Below are 22,507 nucleotides of genomic sequence, written 5' to 3'. Positions count from 1 at the left end.
AAACTTGACTTTAGCATGGGGATGTCATTTTGGTCCTTTACAAGAATGAAGGACAACAAGCACCCAACCAACCAATTTTCTGTACAGCAGATATAGTTTCTTCAAAGTCAAATAATTTAAATTTGTAGCACTTGTGACAGTGGTTCATAAAGCAGCAGTAAAGAATGCTTGTGTGAAATCAAATCAAAATACTGTGCCTAGTGCCAATTACAGAGACTGCTCTGAACCTGTTATAATTTATTAAAATAAATTAAAACATTGTTTTTGTTTATTTCTAGCAAGTCATATTTCTTTTCTTCCAACTTTCAGAAAACTAGATTCTTTTCCTGTTCTCTTTCCCTCAACTATATTTCTAGACAGAGAATGCTAAGATGAATTTCTCTGAATTAGTTGTCTATAGGAACAGTTTAGAAACAATATGATTAAATCATTCTATTTCAATGATAGCAGATCACCACTTGACAAATGTAATTATATTTACGTAATTTAAACTTGGGAATAAATTACACTTATATGAAACTCAGTGAAAAACATCAGTGTAAAAAAGAAACAATTGCATCCTTAGCATAGCAACTAGATTTAATTATCCCTGAGTATTTATGACAAATGGCTATAATATTGGGGTGGGGGAAAGAGGGGAGGAAGGTAAGTTTACCCATGGTTTCAATGCCTTCATGACCTGAAAATGCTAAAAAAGAGGATGTTAGCATTTTGCTTTTGCCACTGACTGAAAGAAACCTAATAAATCAGAATCATTCATTGTAAAATTAAAAGCCAATATTCCTTAAGCAAAATTGTATAAATGGAACACTCAGATATCATAGTGGCATTCACAGGTTAAATAAAATGTGTTCATGGCTCCCCTGCACTGTTCATTCATTGCTAGGTTCCAGTTTTCTGATCTTAAGCATTTTTATCTTGTGTTATTTATTTTATTAAGTGCTAAGAATGTGTTTAGTATATGGGCCACGTCTAATGTTCTGCTATCAAATGTACTGCAACAAGAAGGTAGCTTTCTTTAAAGGCTAGATGAGCTACTTTTCAGAGTTATATCAAATTGAAAGTATTGTTGTCACTAGATTTTTTCAAGGTTATAGAATATAATCTGAACATTTTTGAAACAAGGCCTTTTTCCGCTCTCCTCAGAGTTTGAGGTGAAGCCAAGGAAAGATGGATGTCTTTTTAAAAATTGTTTTGGAGCTACTGGTCATCTTCTCCTTTCATCTGGCCTGGCAATCTATTTGGCCAGGCATCTGGATTGGCTAATTATTGAGTTTTAAATCAATTAAATTCTTGCCTTGTTTTTTCTTGTACTTTGACTGACAAATTCTAGTCATAATTATATCCCTTTCAAAAGTGTTGATGTAAAACACCCTTCAAAAAAGTGGGAAAATGACAAATAATGAGAGGGACATTCAGTGCTCATGACTAGACTAGACTATGCCAACATAAAAATTCTGACATTACCTGAAGTAATTTGTAGATTTAGTGCTATGCCAGTCAGACTACCAAGGGAAACTTTGTAGAGCTAGAGAAAATGAGAGCAAAATCATTTGAAGAAACTAAATGTCTCTCAAGTCTCAAGAGATATAATTTTAAAATTCATGATGTTGAAGAAATTGTACTTTAGGCCTCAAATTCCATTACAATTCAATAATAATCAAAAGTATTTTTGTGCTGGTTAACAAAGTATAAAGAAAATTAGTGGAACCTATTAAAAAGTAAGAATAAGATAAGAACTACTAAAAAAATTGGAAATCAACTTGGCGGAATTTAAACTTAGGCCAACATCTTACAAAATATCCCAGAGTAAACTTGAGATGGATGTAGGACCTGAATATCAAACATAAAACAAACAAACAAACAAAAAACAGATTAGGTAACTTTTCACAGCTATAGCTTGAGAAAGTTTAACCAAACAAGGAACAGAAGTGATCATAAAAGATGAAACAGATAATTTTTATTGCATGAAATTTAAGTTTTTGCATGAACAAAATATTAGAGTAAGAAAGGAAAATGTCAGTTGGGAAAATATATCAAATGTCACTAATAAGGATCTAATATCAAAGATATGTAGGAAACGAGTACAGATCTATAGGAACAAGAACCATTTCTCAATGGAGAAGTGGTCACCGTATATGAACAAATAATTGCCAAAGAATCACAGCCTTTTAACAACTATGTATAAAAGATGGTTCTAAATCCCCAATTATAACAAATGTTAAAATAAAAATAATTCTAAGGTTTCATTTCATGCTCATAAAATTATAAAATATGACAAAGATGAAATTATTGGTGAAGTTGTAGATAGAAAGAAATACTTATAAACTGTTACTAGAACTGTGAATTGTTTCAGCCTTTCTGTAAGGAAGACAGTGATTAAATAATAATTTATTCTGGAATTAGAAAATGACTAAAATGTCCATGCCTTTTGACCCAGAGATCCCTTTGGTTGAGATGTACTCTGTTGAGATAAAAGAAAGAAAGGTCCCATATACAACCAAATATCCCTAACAACATATTTTGCAGTAGCAGAGAGCTAGAAAGAGAGAATTGTAGATCCCTGACAATTGTGTAATGTCTATAGAAAAATGAAGTGATTTGCTTGGATTACATGGCTAGTAAGTGTCCTAAGGCTTGATTTGAATTCAGGTCTTCCTGGTACCAACTCCAGAATTCTAGCCATTACGCCACCTATCTGCCTCATTCTTCAATTAATTTTACCAGAGTTGGCTGAAGTTTTAATCTGACAGCAACTCAGGGAGGCAACCTTGAACTTTGATAATGCCAAAGGAGCACAAAGTATTGAATATAGAGTGGTGAGGCACATTCAGCATTAAAGGATCAACCTAGGAAAGTTCATTGTAGCTTACGCCAAGAAGCCACAAGGAGATGTGTTTTTTTTCTTTTTCAACCAAGACTATCTACCAAGTGTAAAAGGATTGAAATTTTGGATTTATGAAGTGTTGAGTTGCTGTCTAATATACTGCAAAGCCCAATTATGTGGGTAGTTCACTGAGATTAACAGTATTATTCTAAGAACTATATGAAAAATGAGAGGTTTTAATTCATTGCCTTCTAAGGTCCTTCTCAATTACAACTCTGTGATCCTATAATCCCATGTTCTTCCTCTCTAAAATTATCCAATACTTCAAGGAGCTGAGATTTTTTTCAGCTAATGCAAATCAAAACCACGCTGCAACTGAGTTGATGATCTTTGAGACTGGCATGGCTAAACAATTCATCCCCCTGCAACCAACCTAGTAAAGGATTTCTCTAAATTTAGTTATATTGGATCTTAGACAAAAAAATACAGAATATCACAGGTATATACTGAAAGCATTCCCAGCTTACTCAATACCTACCTGATAGAATTTACTCTCCATTGGCATGACCTTCAAAGAGCTATGAGGTCAATTGCGTATCACAAGGTAATAACCAAATAGGATTTCTATTAAATGTTGTCCCAGAAGATTCAATTATAAAAGATACAACCTTAAATTAACTAACACATACTTTGTATGTGCATGTGTTCAATTTTTCATTTAAATTCTTTGATGTGTTTCATCAGTAAAATTAGAACATTATAGTTTTTGTTCAAAAACTTCCTAGCTGGTTAACACTTAATAACAAAAATATTATGTTATTATACCTATGATCATAACCTTGATCTTGCCATAACCCACAAAGGTACTACCTCCACCATCCCCTAATATGACCAAAATCTTTTGGGTTTTTCCTCTCCTTTGCCTTGCCTTGGATTCTTCATCCATATCATGACCTCCAATTCTTTGATACCTCAATTCTCTTTCAGGCCATCTGCCCTGTAGAAGCCACTCTCTCCTCTTTTCTCCATCTTGCCTCCTTGGTGAACCAATTCATCTCTACACTGTCTTCCCCTCTTGAATCCCTAGCCTTCTTAACATGTTTCAAATTAAGCCCAGCCAAGCCTAAGCATTGGATCACTCCCGCCATTTGTCACCTTCCTGCCTACATGTGTGCTTCTGAACAAAGCATCCTGAATTCCTTTCTATTTCTTACCCTCTATATCCATGCTGTTGCCAAGACCTGCTGATTTCACCTTTGCAGCATGTCTTGAAGATGCCTCCTTTCCTCCTCTGTTTCAGCAGTACAAACTCTCATTACCTCACCTTGATTACTGCAGTAACCTACTGGTGGGTCTGCCTTCTTCAAGTCTCTTCCCATTCCAATCTATCATTCATTCAACTACTAAAGTGATTTTTCTACAATGCAGGCCTTATCATATCATCCCTCTCTTCTCAGGAAACTCCAGTGCTTTCCTATTACATCCAGGAGCAAGTCCAAAATGCTCAATTTGGTACCCAAAAGCCTTCATAACCAGGCCCCCTATTACCATTCCAGTCTCCTTATACCTTACTCCCCAACACATACTCTTTTATCCAGTGGCTAGCCTCTGGTTTAATCCACAAACAAAACACTCCATCTCTGACCTCTGGGAATTTTCTCAGACTATGCCCCATGTCTAGAACATTCTCCTCTACTCTGACTACTGACCTCTCTGGCTTCCTTTAAGTCCCAACCAAAATTGTACCTTCTACAGGAAGCCTTCCCCAATTCCCCTTAATTTCAGTGTCTTCGCTTTTTAAATTATTTCCTATTTATCCTTTATATGGTCTGTTTTTTTAATATATTCTTTGCATGTTGTCTCCTTTTTTAGATTGTAAACTCTTTGAGGGTTTACTCTTCTTGTTTTTGTCCCTTTTTGTATTACCAAAATTTTGCACAGTGCCTGGCACATAGTAGGTAATTAATAAATTTTTATTGATGGATTGATTGATTGACTGTGGGAAACTGAGACTAATGAGATGAGAGTTCTTTGGATATTAGTGCATTTATTCCTTGAAGTTAATTTATTCAGTTTATTTCAACTTAATTTAGTTCAACAAAAATAAGTACCTGTGCTTTGCCAGGAACCATGTGAAGTCAAAACTAAAGTGTCTCTGCCCCCAAGGAGCTTTTGTTCTATTGATAAGACATACTGTCTAAACAGATAAATAAATGGAAGATAATTTGAAAAGAGAGAACACTAACAAATGTTCTTGTGGGAGTGGAAATCAGGAATGCACTTAGAAAAGAAATGGCCCCAGAGTTTAGCCTTCAAGGAAGATGAGATTCCTAAGATGCACAGATGTTGAAAAAGTATGAGATAGGAAGGGGTGAGGTTGATGATTCCAATGGCAGGAGTTTCAGATTGGGAGGTGGAATGCCAAGTTTAAGAAATAACTGAGTCCAGGTTTGTTAGAACAAAGAATTCATGAAGGAAAATGATGTGAGATTAGGTAGGAAAGGTAGGGCTTTTTTTGACTCAATTTATTTCATCAGTAAAAATCATCTATGTGTCCAGCACTATACTTATTACTATTGAGAAAAACCAAAAGATGTAAAGTACAGTCCATTCCCACAGGGTGCTCATCTTAAAATATGACCACTCAGCATAAAAATCAGTCAAATTAGGAAACCTGAGTTCTGTTCCTGACTATGGAACTGGCTAATCATGTCACCCCTCTTTGCACTTCAGTGTATTCATCTGTGAAATTGCACAAGATTACTTCTTGGCTCTCTACCAGCTCTGAAATTTTGTCATTATCTAATGTGCATGTTCAAACATTTATTGTAAACAGTTGTCTGCTTCCATGGCAAATCTGTTAAAGCCTGAAATAGCATGGATTTTGTTAAAACTATTGCTAGCATTTTCAGTTTTATGGAACAGGAACCCTTAAGACTGAAACCACGATTCATTTTCCCTGAAGTGATTTCGTCAGAAAAAGTATGAGTACTCAAATTTTCTTCTTTCCTTCCTTCCTAGCGGTGACTTGCCCTAGTATTGAGACCCAACTTTCAGAGCATGTTATCTGGAGACTGGTCTCTGGGTCAGTGAATGAGTACGGAGCTCAAGTCATACTGAGTTGCAGCCCTGGTTATTATTTAGATGGTCAAAGACTCATACAGTGCCAAGCTAATGGAACATGGAGTGTAGGAGATGAAAGGCCAAGTTGTAAGGGTAAGTAACAAACTGGTTTCCAAAATGCTAGTATATATTTTAGGGTTCATTACTGAAAGTAAAAGTATGCTTATTTTAAAGATAATTGGTTACTTTATTATCTTATTACTGTAAATGGAAAAGAAGACTAATCATTTTAACATCATTATTCTAACTCATACACAATGCTACTTATATTGGTTTGTCTTTAGATACTTAGGCAACACATACATCTACAATTTGAATGATTGTTTTGTCAGATTAGATTACAAATTAGTTTTAATGATTTTTTTCTCTTTGTTAATAAGCATTTTCAAAATCTCAAAGATTACAAGAGATTAATGCAACAGTCAAAAGTTTTCAATGAAGCATCAAAAAGTATATAATTCATTCATGTCTAACAATTATGTTGTTGATAGTCTTTTTGTCATACCCTGACTCATTTAGAACCAATTATAATCTAGAGAGATAATATTTATGTAGAAGATATTGTTATCTCTAATAACAAATTCTTGAAAAGGAAGATTATGTTCTTACATACAATATTAGAAGCTCAGCCAATGACTGTGTCAGAAATAATAGTAGTAAACTAAGTATGATTTATAGATATACATGTATTATGAAGATATTAAATTACTCACAATAAATAATATTCTCTATAAAAATATCAGTTAGGCTGTCATTAGTCATACAGCAAACATCTAAAATATAGCTGGAATATTGCAAAGTACAAAGCCAAAGGTTCAGAACTGTTGATTTTTAAAGTGCTCTGGTAGGTATGTGTGAATATACACTGGTGTGTGGAGGAGATGGAGAGAAGGGAAAAGAGGGGTAGACTTCTTAATTGTCCAATGTAGACATTTGCCTATTAGAAAGAGGAATAGGAGGACATCAGAGGGAAAAGATTTTACTTTTTCTCACTTTCTGCTGTATTCCTCATTCAGAAGCTTTGATTTTGTAAGGCTCAGATTACTTAGGAAAATCCTATTAATAGTTAAAGAGGAAGCTGGACCAATGCAACTATCCCCAGTACTCCTCAGACCCTACACTGGTTCTTTCTGATGCCACTACCTCATGCCAGAACTTCAGGATTAGAAACAGAATAGGAACTAACTGGGAACAAGATGGCTAGGCATACCTTCAGGATAGGTGTAATTTCCACTAATAAAATAAGGAGGAGGGCAGCTAGGTGGTGCAATGCCTAGAGCACCAGTCTTGGAGTCAGAAAGCAATGAATTCAAATCTGGTCTCAAACACTTGCTAGCTGTGTGACCCTGGGCAAGTCACTTAACCCCATTTGCCTCACTACCTCACTTGTAAAATGAGCTAGAAAAGGAAATGGCATACCACTCCAGTATCTTTGCCAAGAAAACTACAAATGGAGTCACAAAGAGTCAGATATGACTGAAATGACTGAACAAAAAAATACCATAAGAAGATGCGTTTTAAGGTGACAATCATATGTGTCCACTGAGACAGAATAACAGAGCCCATGTGTATGTGCTAAGGCTCACAGCTGACTTCCAGTGTCAGTGGCAATGATAGTACCAAGTCAAACAATTCACAAAGTTATACTTTATGAGAATTTTTCCCCCACTGGCCTAAAGAGTTGACTGGCACATTGTCTAACAGTCAGCTAGCAAAGCTAGCTGCCACCCTCAGCTCTTCATTATCACCTCACTCCTGTCCAATAAATTGCTAAATCCTTTAATTTCTACCTTGTATACACCTCTTCCTCTCTTCTAATACTTTCACTGTGCTGGCGTAGGCCTTCATCACCTTATATCTAGACTATTGCAAGAGTCTGCTGTTTGATCTCCCTGCTAAATCTCTTTCCAGTAGAATCTTTCCTCCACTTGGCTGTCAAATTGATTTTCCTAAATTACAGTTCTAACCATGACATTACCTTATTCACTAAACTCCATTGTATCCCTATTGTCTCCAGGATGAAATAGGAAATAGTCTATTTGGCTTTTAAAGCCCTTCATAACTTGGCACCTTCCCACCTTTACAGTCATTTTAAACTTTATATTTCTGCACATATTCTGGGATCTAGACACTGTCCTTACTGTTACTCCCACAAGACACTCCATTTTCTGAATTTGTTCATTTTCACTGGCTGTCCCCACAACTAGAAATATCTTCCTCCTCATTTCTACCTCCTGGCTTCCCTGGCTTTCTACAGGTCTCAGCTAAAGTCTCATCTTAAGCAAGAAGTTGTCCACAGTCTTCTTTGATCTTAATGTCTTCCCTCTGAGATTACTTCTGACTTTTTCTCATTACATCTTCATTGCATGTAGTTGTTTTAATGTTATCTTCCTGATTAGACTGTAAGCCCCTTGGGAGAAGAAATTAGGTTTTGCCTCCCTTTGTATCTCCAGTGCTTAGTACAATGTCCAGCAGATAGTGGGAGCTTATTAAATGCCTGTTAACTTTACTTTCATGTGCTCTAGTAAACACTAGAAGACTATAACTTGAAAAGCAAGGACTAATTGGTAGAGGGTATAGCAACAATTTGGCTACCAGCTGCTATAGGGGTGTAAGACCCAACAAGACCAGCAACAAGAGCTGCCAGCACAGATTCTTTTGATCTGCTTTACTAAGGAAAGTAACTTTAAGGGCTTAACAATCTCACTTTAATCACACATACAAATATCATTCACTTAGTTCTGAAGGAAAAGCCAACAACCTGAACTTCAGAGCAAATACAAACAAATTACAAACATGCATTATAAACATACCAAGTAGAACAGAGTCACTTGCCACTCTTCCAGTGAGTGGGAGCCCCCAAACAAAACATCTGGGTTTCTTCAAAGCTGGGGGGCTCTTAACAACGGCTACCCAGAGTCTCCACATCAACACTCCTCCATGAGTGAGCCCCAGACAAAATGCTAACTTCTGAGTTTTTATACTCTGTTCAGGGCTGGAAGGATTCACACCTAATCAGCACAGGGGTGTGAGCCTGGGGTTTTACATCTAGTTAGCAAAAGGGTGTGTGCCTAGAGCTTTGTACCTAGTAAGACTTAATCAAAGCATTCTAAAACAGTAAAAAAGTCCCGCCTTAATTACCAATACAGAGGGTAGAGGAAGTTCTTTCACTGGTAATTCCCTATCCAGTGAATTCACAGATCCAGTATAATAATGATGATGATGATGATTTTAATTCTAGAATATGTGCAGTGTGAGTGAATAAGTTGATTAATAAGCATAATATGATTTGCATTATATGTACAGTTCTGAGGAACACTGACTAAATCCTGATCATCTTATAAGTTAATAGGGTTTTCTATTTAATAGGGTCTCTAAGTTTATATTCTCCTTAAAGAAGAGCCATTACCTAGTTAAGCCTTATGCCAAATTGTTCAGTAGTAAAAGATGAAATTTGATGCCTTTCTCCCCCTCTCCCTACCTCTCCTGGACCTACTTGTTTTCCTCGTCCTCATTTTATTTCTTCTTTCTATCCTCCTCCTCCTCTCTCTTCATCTCCTCCCCATACCTTCTGTGTTTTCCTCTTCCTCTCTCCCACTCTCTGGACACACATATTATCTTCCCTCCTTGAACACTCTCCTCCTCCCAATTTCTTGGTGACTATAGTGGACAGAAGTCAAGGGTGCCACCATTCTTCTAGTAAACCCATTTCACAGCCTTGGAATCATCCTTAACTTTTCATTCTCTCTTTCAGCTTTGTCTAGTCAGTTGTCAGGTATTATTAATTCTACCTCCATGGAATCTATAACATCTTTTCCCTTCTATCTAATTGCACAACCCCTGACCTATTTCAGGACCTTATTATCTTTCACTTGGACTACTGTAATAGCCTTCTATTTCTTTTTATTCTTTCAAGTATCTCCCCTCTTCAGTCCAACCTCCACATAACTATTACATTAATATTTCTAAAGCATATACTGACTAAGTCATTACCCTACTAAAGAAGGTTGAGTTGCTCTGTAATCCCTCTAGGAAAAAAGTATAAATTTTCAAATTTTGTGGCAGTGAGGTGGTACAGTAGAGAGAGCACTAGGCTTGGAATAAGGAAGGCTCATCTTCACGAGTTCAAATCTGGCCTCATACACTTACTAGCAGTGTGACACTGGGACATGTCACTTCACCTTGTTTGTCCCAGTTTCCTCATCTATAAAATGACCTGGAGAAGAAAATGGCAAACCACTCCAGTATCTTTGCCAAGAAAATCCCAAAATGGGATCATGAAGAGTTGCACATGAGGAATATGACTGAATAACAAAAATTGTCATTTTGCATTTAATGTGTTTCTTATTTAATATATGTCTAACTAATCTTCCCAGATTTTCACTTTCAATTTTTCTTCTGATTATACAAGACTTTTTTTCATCATCTCTATATTTAACCAAACTGACCTGTTTGCTTTCCTCTCCCTCCCTGACTTTGGAATCGCTAGCTTCCTCCACCAGTTCAATAGCTACCTCGTACCAGAGGCTGTTCATGATTTTCATACTCATTTAGTGTCCCTTAAATTGCTTCAATTTTTTTTCAGTTATTTATCTGTATCCCTGTTGTTTGCTTTCAATATAATGTAAACTTCTTCAAGGCAGGGACTTTTTCAGTCTTGTTTTTGCATTTCAAGAACTTAGAACAGCACCTAGCATGTTATATGAGTGGTTAATAAATGCTTATTTTAAATAGCAGCAGCATCAATAATACGATACATACTATGCCTGGATTAAGAACCTGATTGGTGGAAAGATTATACAAGATAGTGGACCCAGTTCTAGCATTGCTAATTAATATCTCTGTGATCTTAAGCAAGACATTGAAATTTTTTATTTTTTTAATGTTTTATGATGTCTTTTGTTTTACATTAAGATATTGGCAAATCACTCCCATTTTGTAAGAAATTCATTTAAAATAAAATAGATATTAATACAATGACCTTATCTGAAAGTACACGTAACATTTCGGATTTGTAGCATTCCTCAGTTTTTGTTCTCTGTCTCTCTGTCTCTCTCTTGCTCTCTGATTATCGCTGTCTCTCTCTCTGTCTCTCTGTCTCTCTCCCTCCCTCCCTCTCTCCCTCTATTTCTCTCTCTCTGTTTTCTCTAATATATATATAGATATAAACACATATTTATATGTTTCTCCCCCTATGCCCCACTGAAATTTAAAAAAAGACAAATTCTTATAACAAATATGCATAGTCAAGCAAAACAAACTCCCTCACTGGCCGTATAAAAGAAAGTCTCATTCTGCACTCTAAATCTCTCACTTCTCCTTAATGAATAGTATGTTTCATCATCAGTCCTCTGAAATCATAAATAGCAAGACCCAATCTTGATGGACTTCAGTTTCCTCATCTATAAAATGAGGGGACTGGAACAGATGTCCTTTAAGGGTCTTTCTAGCTCTAAATCTATGATAGCATAATATTATATACAGATATGATCTATGGTAGTAGAAACCTGTTTTAGCACAAAATAATACCTAGCTTCCTGTCTTGAATTTCTAACTTTAGAGTCCTGAGGGAGAATGTGAGTCACAGTATGATTTCTAAAAATAGAGAGAACAACCTTGAGTGTTGTGGAATTCAGAAAAATAAGAAATGAGCATATACAGCCTTCTCCTTCCCCCATTTAATATTATAATTCTATGTTCTAAGCAGCTCAGAAGATGCTACAGTTAATGAAATTAGATTACCCCTTGGGACAGTATATAAACAAAAATTGGTTAAAGCCTTAGAAAAGCAATCTTAACAGAATGGTAATTGGGAGCTATCTACAAACAGAAATAATGCGTGAATATTGAATTCATTTTGATTAGAAGAGGAAGAAAGCAAATCAGTGTAACTTGCAAAAATATGAAGGCGAGAGGAAACAAAGATTCATTTTTTAAGTTATTTTTCTTGGCCGTCCTTTTCAATTATATAGGTATTTCCAAATCAGTCCTGTGATTGTCATATCTAGTTAGTTGTGTTACCAGAACACACACATAGATCCCGTCTGTAATCCCATTATCTAGCTGCTGAAATCTTTGATAAAACAGCCCATTTTTATAAGCCAGCAAACTTTATTTATATCATTAGAAGATATACTTGAAAATAATACTGACTGGGATGTTTTTATCCATCAGAAAGGGGAAAAAGATGCAAAAATATAATGAGCCTATTGTCAGAATATCACTAAAGGTGTGCAGACACATCTAAATGAAAGGAAAAAAAGTAACAGTTTCATTCTACTTTTTCTCTTTTGTTATTTAACACAACTTACCCTAGTACCCAAGTTTCAAAACAGGAACCAATCATCTTAAATATAACCTACAATTGTGCCAAAAAAAATCATAGCTCAAGGTGAAGTCCATGTTATGTTTGAGAAAAGGCTTAATGAAAATTTCACAATAAGTTGTATAAATCTAGATTCTATTTAAATTCATTGACATTTGGCTTTGCTAAGCATTACAATGTTATCACTAGTATATACAAAATAGAGTAAAATAACAGTTCAGTGTCCCCCAGAAGTATAAAAGCACAGGATTTATGTCTGATCAGTTGTGATTGGCTTCTTTGCTAGACTTGGTGGAAGGAAGGCCTTTGGGTCTTCCAGAACCAAACTCATAAATATGGGGAAACCCAGTCTCCTAAAGAAAACTTTTATTTTACTTTATCTATTTAAATGAATGGTGTTATATGAAAGGAGGACCATTCACATAAGTATTTTAGATATAACTTAGAAACTTTTAAATCATCTTGACTAAGTATCCTAAAATTGCCAGAAAATGAAAGAAACCTCTTCATTAATGTGATTTGAGTACAATTCTGTTAGAATGATTTGTCATTCATCAAAATCATCATTGGCATCATCTTCAGCAGCTTCATAATCACTGTCATTGCCACATTTTCATTTTTATCATCATCAAACATTATCATCAAATGATTAATGCCTGTTGAGTTGTACATTGACTCTCAAGGATCAAAGTGAAATGGTTAGTGCCTGCAGACAGAGATACAAAATTTCCAGGTTTGTTTTACTCAATAGGAAATGTACAAACTGTGGCACTTTGTATGACATTCAAAAAAGTATAATTGAGAATTTATATTTTGCATTGAACCTCAGACCTATATAACTTCACCTTAAAATATTATGTGTGGCTAATTAAAATGTTAATGAGAACAATTGGGGATGATTTTTTAAATGTCCCCCTTTCAGCATTAGGCTAAATGATTCTCCTATGCCAACCACCTATTGGTATTCTGAAACATACAACCTTTTTGATTTTACATCCTTATCTTTTCCATATTATTGTAACTGTACACAAACCATGTGATCACTGAAGTTTGTAGTAAATCATAATGTTAAAACTGTACCTTGAGTACTGTATTCCTGTTTGCCAAATGTCAAGCAAGATAAGATAGACCTCATAAAGTTTCAGAGAAGGTCAGTTACATACATTAAGTAGGAATAAAATGATAGGGGGGACAGACTTTGTGAGTTAATCTGCATTTAATATAGGGTGTTTTCCTACAGCCTCTACTTTGGGTTGTTGTTCATTAGCTACTGCTATGATAAATGTGACCTATTTCCCAAGTTGGCTCTGGAATTTATTTGACTAGTCGGTGGTCTCCTGACAAATTCCTATCCATGTTCTCTACATATTAGTCCATTTAAAGCATAAATCAAAAGAAAGTCAGAGACCCATAAAATTATACTATGTAGTCCTCCATATTAACTAATCTCAGACCCTTGCCTCCTGACCTCTGTGTAAATATCAGTGCCATGACAATCTTCTTAATCACTCAGGCTTGAAATTTTGGAGTCAGTTTCTTGTTTGTAGTTCCTTATTTAATATATTTCGAAGTCATGGTGAAGATACTATATAGTTCTTTGTTGCTTTCCAGTTCAAAGATCACTTTAAACATTCTTCAACAAAAATGTTTTTTGATGCCTCCTAGCCAATGCAACAATTTTGGTAGAATGCTGGCAATAAAATGGTAGGTATTTATTTCTGAGAGAAGTTTGAGGTCATTGAAGTAGCTTTGCAATTTTCAAAGACTGCATTCCCATCCACCTATTCTGTTCTGATTTAATTCTTAGCCCTACTCATTGGCCATTGGTATTGTCTGAACAAGATGTATGTGTGTGTCTGTGTGTTTGCATGTTTACATACATTTCTTCCTTTAAATTTCTTATTTTATTTTCCCCCAATTACATGTAAAAGCAATTTTAGCATTCTTTTTTATTCAAATTTTGAGTTCCAAATTCTCTCCCTCCTTCCTTACTCTTCCCCACCCCTCATTGAGAAGGTAAGCAATTTGACATAAACAATACATGTAATGCATATTGATGTCAGAGTCCTAAAGGTTATCCATCTAACTGCATGTCATAATGTTGGCAATATGCACCCAGGCGTGACATAATTGTTTATGTTCATTCAGCCACATTTTTTGGTATTGAAAAGGCCCAATTTTTCCCTTATACTTTTCAAAACTTCTCCTTCTTGAGATATCTTATCAGTTGATTTCATTTAACCTAAATCTCCCAAGCTATATTTTCAGCTCTTGAACTCTTTAGTGCTATTTCTGATTCTTCTCTGATAATTTGTGGAACTATAATTAGTAAAGGATCCAACTGTGATGTGTACACCATCAATCATGTTGAAAAAAAATTGGTATAAAAATCTGTGTAGATCATTTCCATTTTTTTTGTTTATTATCCTCCCATTTTTGTCTTTCAGTACTCTTTAGATGACTTTGCTTAGTTGAGCCAACTAAGTTTTCTTTAAATTGATTTTGCCCTCTGTTGCTAATTTCTGTCTGGTGAGGTATTGCATCCTTCTTTGCAATGTTTTATAAAATGAGTTTGCATTTTAAACTGTTGTTATTCTTGGATGCCATCTCCCATATCTCCCTACCCAATAAGTAAGTCAGATATTTACAGAGACAAATTTTAGGATCGTTAGGTCTCCTTGTAACAATTAATTTACATCAGATAAATTTCTACATTAAATAATTGCAATCTATGTCCTTCCTTCCATCCATAAGTAATTTTCCATCATTAATTCATCTCACTAGCCCAGGATGGAATTGTTCTAATCACATGTCACATTTTTCCCATCTTTCTTCTTTCTTTTACCTTGGTCTAATTTTGATCTTTTGTCTAACAAATCGGTGCTCTGATTTCACACAAGTACCTGATTCAGTATTGACTCATCCTACCCAGTATGTTAAAATATAATCATTTTCTTTTTTGGTATGTGACATTATATGAGGCTATCTTCTCCATTTCACCCTGATTATATTCTTGAAAAATATAATCATGATATCTATATATTAGTCTTCTGTAAGTCTTTCACCTCTCATTTTTAAAAAATATGATTGATATTTTCTAACCTTTTTCAATTCAACACCTAGTCATATCTTTGTTTTGAAGTTACTCGGCACTGAAGTCTCTCTTGATTAATTTTGGAGGGTCATTTTAAATCCCCTCTAGAATTTTTCCACTTCATCTGCTGCTACAGATTTTGGTGGACAAGTTGCAAATATTTTCATAGTGGTATTTTTGCAAATACTTATCATGAATCAAATGTCCCATGAAATGACATTTCTTCATGCTTTGAATTATATAATAAAACTCATCCCATGAACTCCTTTATTTACCTCTCCAAGGAGAACATGGGAATGATCTTTCCTCTTAGCTGCAGCTTTTTTTCTTTCTTTTGATTTTATTTATAGTGGGAATATAAAGATGGATACTATTCCGTTCTTTTGGTACTATATTTGTTGGTCATAGCACAAGATTATACTTAGAGTATGAATGGTTAAGTTAGTACTCATAAATTGTCCAACACCTTTGCAACTCATATTACCCTCTGCCTCCTATACTACCACAGTACTACCATAAAAAATAGACCATGTATGAGAGAAAAGAAACATTGTAAATAAATGTAAAAAGCAGAGAAAATAGCAATACTTTCTACTAAATAAAACAATTAAAATAGCATCCAATTAATGAAGATAGAAAAAAGATACAGACCTAAATGGAGATTTGATAATGACATATTAAACAACAATGGAATCAAGAAACATATCTCTGAAACAGTTAATAACTGTGATAAGACAAAATAACAAAACATCTGGGATGCAGCTAAAGTAGTTGAAAGAAATATATATCATATAAATACCTACATGTCTAATATTAGGAATATAATATATTTATATATACATTAATAAAGTAGAAAAAATTAACTTTATGTTCAGTTTTAAAATTTAAAAGCTAACAAATCAACAAAAAAGAGCACTTTAGAAGCAAAGGAATATATATGTGTACACAAATAAGACAACAACACTGATAGAGTAAAATGTACTAAGAAAATGGATACATATTTATCCAAACTGGCTAAAAAAAAAGTGTGAAGAGAATAAAGTTATCAAATAAAAATGTACAAGATGAATTTACAATGAACTCAGAAGAAATAAATGTATCATAATATACATTATTATATAATAGTGAACCTAAGAATCCTAAAGATTGGCTACAAAAATGTAAAATACTTAAACTAAGCAACAAATAAAGATAATATGTAATATCATATCAGAAAAGGAAATTGAATTGCCTGTAAAGGAATTACAGTGGGTAGAAGTGGAAAATGACCTGGTCTACATGGATTTATAGAAGAATATTGTCAAACTTTTAAAAATGATTAATGCCTATATTATACAAGGGGCAGTTAGGTGGCACAGCGGATAGAGTGCCAGGCCTGAAGTCAGGAAGATTCATCTTTGTGACTTCAGTTCTGGCTTTGGACACTTATTAGCTGTGGGACCCTGGGCAAGTCACTCAAGGCTATTTTCCTCAGTTCCTTGTCTGTAAAAAATGAGCTAGAGAAGGAAATGTCAAACTACTTTAGTGTCTTTGCCTAGAAAATCCCAAATGAGGTCATAAAGAGTTAGACATGACTGAAAACAACTGAACAACAAAAATAATATGCAAATTATTCCAAAATAATTGAGAAATAAAGCTCTCTATCAAACTCCTTTTATGAGATAAATATCTTTCTAATATGTACACTGGGAAATGATAAAGCAAAGGAAACTATAAACCAATATAAGCCCTGATGGGGAAATCTTGAAAAAGACACAGTGAATCCCCAAGTTCAGCATAGGGAGACAGATAGAGTTGTCTGAAAACACTGAGGACATCCAGGAACATGAGACCACAGGAAACACTGTAGTGCCCAGGAAGATGTAGTATACCAGGGCAAGCAGATGTTTCAGGCTCATACTGGGACACCCCCATGCCAACACTAGAGCACTGATACAGGGATAGGTACTAACTGGCAGCTTTTTTTGCCCACTATCCACTCCCAGATTGCAGATTAAGGGAAGATTGCATTAATTCTGTTCATATAAAAATCTTTAGATTACAGGTAATCAAATTTACCTTTTCGATGATTTGAAATCATCTCTAGTTCTTGGGTAGCTAAGAATTCACCTCCACTAACCCAACCCCTACCTACACTTGAAGCTGATGATCTAAATCTTATTTCTGTCATATTTTTCTTTAAGTTTTGCAGCAATTATTGTAAAACAGAGAATTCTTTACTAATTTTTTTATTTTCCTATTTATCAAACATTTAGTTATTGAGTTCAATATTTCTGATTCTTGTAACAGTGACCTACCTTTTTGTGTTTTATCCAGCATCAAAGAATGTTGATGTTTACTGAATCATAATATATTTTGAGCTCTGAAAGTGATATACACTCCCTCTTCTTACATTTTAAAAAATATTTCCTTTGGTATTTAAGGTTTTTAGTTAATCAAAATAAACATTATTTTGTACGTTTCTATAAAGTACCTTTATGTTATACTGATTGATATAGCACTAGATCTATAAATTAACTTTGGTGGTATTATGATTTTTATTAAACTGACAAAACCAAGCAATCAACTCTAAATATTCCTCTAGCTATTAAAATGTATTTCTTAAAGGGATATTTTATAAATATATCTAAAGGGGTATGGAGTATATTTTGTAGACTAACTTTCAATTTTTTTTATTTATCTAGTAGTTATTTTGAAAAAGATTTCTCTTCCTGTTATTGTCTCATATATTTATATAGTACATATTTTATATATACTGTTAACTTTGTGGGGGCTTTATAGATGACAGTTTTACTGAGCTTGATGTTTCAATTAGTTTCTTTGCTAATTTCCTAGTATTTTCTGAGTGAAGCATCGTGTTTTCAGCCAAGAGGGATAGTTTTGTCTTCTTTCTGCCTATATTTATGTTTTTAATTTATTCCTTTTATCTTCTCTGTCAATAGTATATTTTGAACTATATGAAAGGGTTAGCAAAGAAAGGCGTCATCCTTGCTTTCTTCCTGTATTTATTAAGAAAGTTTCTATTGTTTCCTCACTGAATATAATGTTAGCTTTTGGTTTGAGAAATATACTATTTATCATATTTTTTTAAACCCTCATTACTTCTACATTATAGTTTAATTACACAGATGACTGATATACTGTGTTGAAGTACTTTTCTGCATTAAAATAATCTTGTATTTTGATCATGTGTTTTTTAAAGTGATCATATTCATTATTTTCCTAATAATGAACCATTCTTAGATTCTTGGATCCTTGGAATATATCCAACTTGATCATAGTAAAATATTTGTGGATAAATTGATAAAACATTTTAGCTAAGATTTTACTTAAAATTTTTTAATTGATCCATCTAGTCTTATTTCTCACTTCCCAAACATGCAAGCTTTCCTCAATGATTCATTGTTATGTATATATCTATTCTTTCTTCCTCTGCCCTTTATTGTATACTCAATCTAGAATTACCTCTTACCTATTAAGAATTCTACCCATCTTTTCAATGTTCAGGTTAAGTTCTGTCCATCCTGTAAAGTCTCCCTTGACTGAAGAAGCCTGTTCAGAGATTGCCTCCTTCTCAAACACAGCTCAACATTTAGTTATATAATGTCTGCTGTAATTCACTATTTATTATGTCTTTTACTATTTAAATTTTTGTTTAAATTCTTTTCCCAATTAGATCATTCATTTTCTTAAAAGTCAGGCATTTTTAAAATCATGCATTTATTCTTGACAGCTGTTCATAGCACTTAGTCATAATCAAGCAAACATTTCTTTATTAATTGTTGATGGGTTGACTATATTTTGTTTTCATATTTCTACTCTGTGACCTAAGTATAATATAACATACACTGACTTGTATATACCTGGGCCTGGATGCTTAGAAAGATTTCTGCTATGTCTTTTTGCTTCTTTGGAAGAGAAACATTTGTACTTGACAGTGCACCAAAGACAAAATATGAGAAACTTAAAAAAAAAGTTATATCGGTTCCATCTTGAAACACAGGCTAATCACTTTTTAGAAAATAACAAACACTAGACCCAGGCTTGTTAACTTAGTCCCAGTGTTCTAGAATGAGAGGGAATTTGTCAGAGCTTAAGATAAATTAAAGGAAGTACTAATTCATATACTAGTCAGCAAATTTATGAAACTCAGCCTTAAAAGTAGCATATGTTGAAATAAAACAAAATTAAAGGTAGGAAGAATTCCAAACTAGGAATCAACTAACCTAGGTTCTTTTCCCATATAAAAATCATATGAACATTGGCAAATTAGTGAGGACTTCAGTTCATCTACAAAATAGGGATAATATATGCCCTGCCTACCACTTAGGATTTTTATGGGGTCCAAATTATATAACTGCTATGAGAATAGTTTTGTTACCTATAACGTGATACAAAAAGGAAAGTTATAAAGTTAAGTATGTGCATGCATTAATAAGAAGTGTAAGTAAACACATGGATTGTTAATAATTTAATAAGCATTAGTTAAATGTCTACTCTAGAATATGAAAAATACTCTACTAGAAACTGGGGATTCCTTGCTTTCTGGAAGTTTACATTTTTCTGGAGGGAAATTACATGTACATAGATAAATACAAAATATACCGGGTGTCCCAAAAGTCTCAGTGCAGTTTTTGTCTCTTTAATAACTTGAATTCCTTGAAACTACACCAAGATTTTGGGGATACCCTGTGTATAAATGTGTATTCACACATACAGTGTTTATTTTTGGGTGCAGCAGAGAGGCATTAGCAGGTAGAGAGTTACAATGGGTGTTGAGTGAATCCAGAAATATAAGGCAATATATCCCTCAGAGTACGATGTAGTCTTGCATCAGTTTATAAAAATAAACCCTCTTCTCCTATAAAGAATTCTTTATTGCTATTGTTTTATTTATAATGTTAGACTGGATAGACCACTGATCTGACTAAATATTGCATTCATTATCTTTGGTTCTTGAATCAAAAATAAATTAGGAAATTTAATTAATTAAAATATAAAAATACTGTGAAGATGAACATATGTCCATATAGGGTATTTTTTTCTCCCTTTAGTTATCTCATGTGGAGGCCTGTCTTTTCCACCAAATGGTAATAAGATTGGAACATTAACCATATATGGAGCAACAGCCATATTTACCTGCAACACAGGATACACTCTTGTTGGTTCACATGTCAGAGAATGCTTAGCAAATGGACTTTGGAGTGGTACAGAAACTCGATGTCTAGGTAAGTAAATTCAAGGATTTCTGTTTTTCTGTTCTTCAAATTAAATTTTAACAAATTGAGAGCATTAATCATTAACCCTTTTGTTCTAAAAGTCACCTCTTACAGTACACCCAGATGTTTTCTACATTTCTTGTGCCCCAGTTCATATTATGACTTCACCTTTTAGCTTTTAAATAAAATTTTATTTGAGCAATAAATCAAGGTAATATTGTTTTCTAAGTGATTTAAAAGACCATTTTTTCCATTGTTGAGGCAATATATGACAAATTATGATAGTAACACATATCTTCATTTGTTTTCTTTTCCTATTTTGCCTATCATTCTCCCATCTTTTCTCTATTTTTAATATGTAAACTAAATGGAAAATTAGTTCATCACACTGAAACAATAGAAATATATATATATATATATATATATATATATATATATATATATATATATATATATATATATTTAGAGTTGGATGGGAAATTAAATGCTCTTTTTCTCTACTCCCCTAATTTTACAGATGGTCTCCAGAGAGAGCAGGTAATTTGGCCAAACTTAGATAGTTACCAAGTAGTTGATCTGGTATTGAACCTAGAACTTCTAATCTTAGGCCCAGGTATTTGTTGCAATAAAGGCTCTTCCTATTTTGAGATTCTGTAATAAATGCCCTTTAGGTTTCCATATTACTTATGTGAGTACTATATTAATAGAAACTAAATATGACATTATCAGTTAATATGACTTAAGAAGTGACAGAACCAATATTTGATCTCTGATCCTCTGACTACAGATTTGGGAAGGGTGGTATTGTTTCCCACTATGCAAAAGAGTACACAGCTTGAAATTACTATTCTACAGTAAAATCTGGATTCCCTGTGATGGAAGCCTAGATCTCACTTTTGATATTATTTTTACTATTTTAGCATTTGGCAATAATACTAGCTCTTATCCATTATCCCTTTAATCTGTAGTCTTCAAGATGCCATTGATATATGTGGTGCCTTTCCCCTCAAAAATATGTATTCCTTTTTGTTAGCCCTTTTATTTTGATAATATTTGAGCTAAAATTGCAATTGCAGTACTATAATGATCCATTGGATAATGAATCCCTTTGTCAATATCATATCACTAAGACATCGCCATATCAGAAATGGTAAGTGAAATAGTTCTGAATAATTTGGTTCCAAGATGATATTTTTCTATTCTTCTTATAGAAAACATAGGTGGGGTTGTTTTGTCTCCATGTCAAATATTTCTCCTCCTTAGTGATCTAAGGAAAACTTTAATAGTCATAAAACATAAGGAAAATGAGAAACAAAGATGATGCCTTCTTGTGGCAACCTTATGTTCAACGTAAAATAGTTATGACAGCCAGAGCAGTCCCAGCAACCTCATGTAACATCTTGTTATGAATGTCTTTGGAGACCGTATCATGGTATGTTGTGCTTATCATGGCTGGTGTCCTATCTTCCTGGTACACTTGGATGCTATTACTAATTCTTTAGAGAGTCAGCAAGGAGAGGTGGCTACAGTGCTTGACTTAGAGCTAGAACTCCTAGATTTAAGTTCCAATTCTATTCCTTACCAGCTATATAAAAATAGGCAAATTACTTATTCTCCATGAACCTTAGTTATTTTTTTAATCTATAAAACGGGAATATAAAATGGTACCTTTAGTACCTGCTTCATAAGGCCATTGTAGGGAAAACTTTTTGTAAACCTGAAAGCACTATAACAATGTGAGTAATTTACTCCCATCTTAAATTATAGCTCCCCTAGCAAAAAGCAGAGTGTTCTGCACACAGTGGATTTCTAAATTATGATTATCAAATGAGTGAATGAACTACTTGGAAATGCAGAGTTGATATCATCTTTAAAAAAATTTTAGCAGAGAACTACAGTGATTTTTTTCCATATTGATC

At 34.0% G+C, this 22,507-nt stretch overlaps 1 protein-coding gene across 1 annotated transcript in view; it reads left to right on the top strand.

Moving 5' to 3' along the window:
- Positions 1-22,507, top strand: part of LOC118843733 (CUB and sushi domain-containing protein 1-like) — a 2,679,416-nt gene that overhangs the window by 2,527,136 nt on the left and 129,773 nt on the right. The window contains 2 exon segments of the mRNA XM_036751485.1: positions 5,849-6,043; positions 20,424-20,597. Coding sequence (XP_036607380.1) covers positions 5,849-6,043; positions 20,424-20,597 — 369 coding nt within the window.

This window comes from Trichosurus vulpecula, chromosome 3 (assembly GCF_011100635.1).
Source record: "Trichosurus vulpecula isolate mTriVul1 chromosome 3, mTriVul1.pri, whole genome shotgun sequence".
Taxonomy (NCBI): Eukaryota; Metazoa; Chordata; class Mammalia; order Diprotodontia; family Phalangeridae; genus Trichosurus; species Trichosurus vulpecula.
This window is presented reverse-complemented; position numbering and strand designations above follow the sequence as displayed.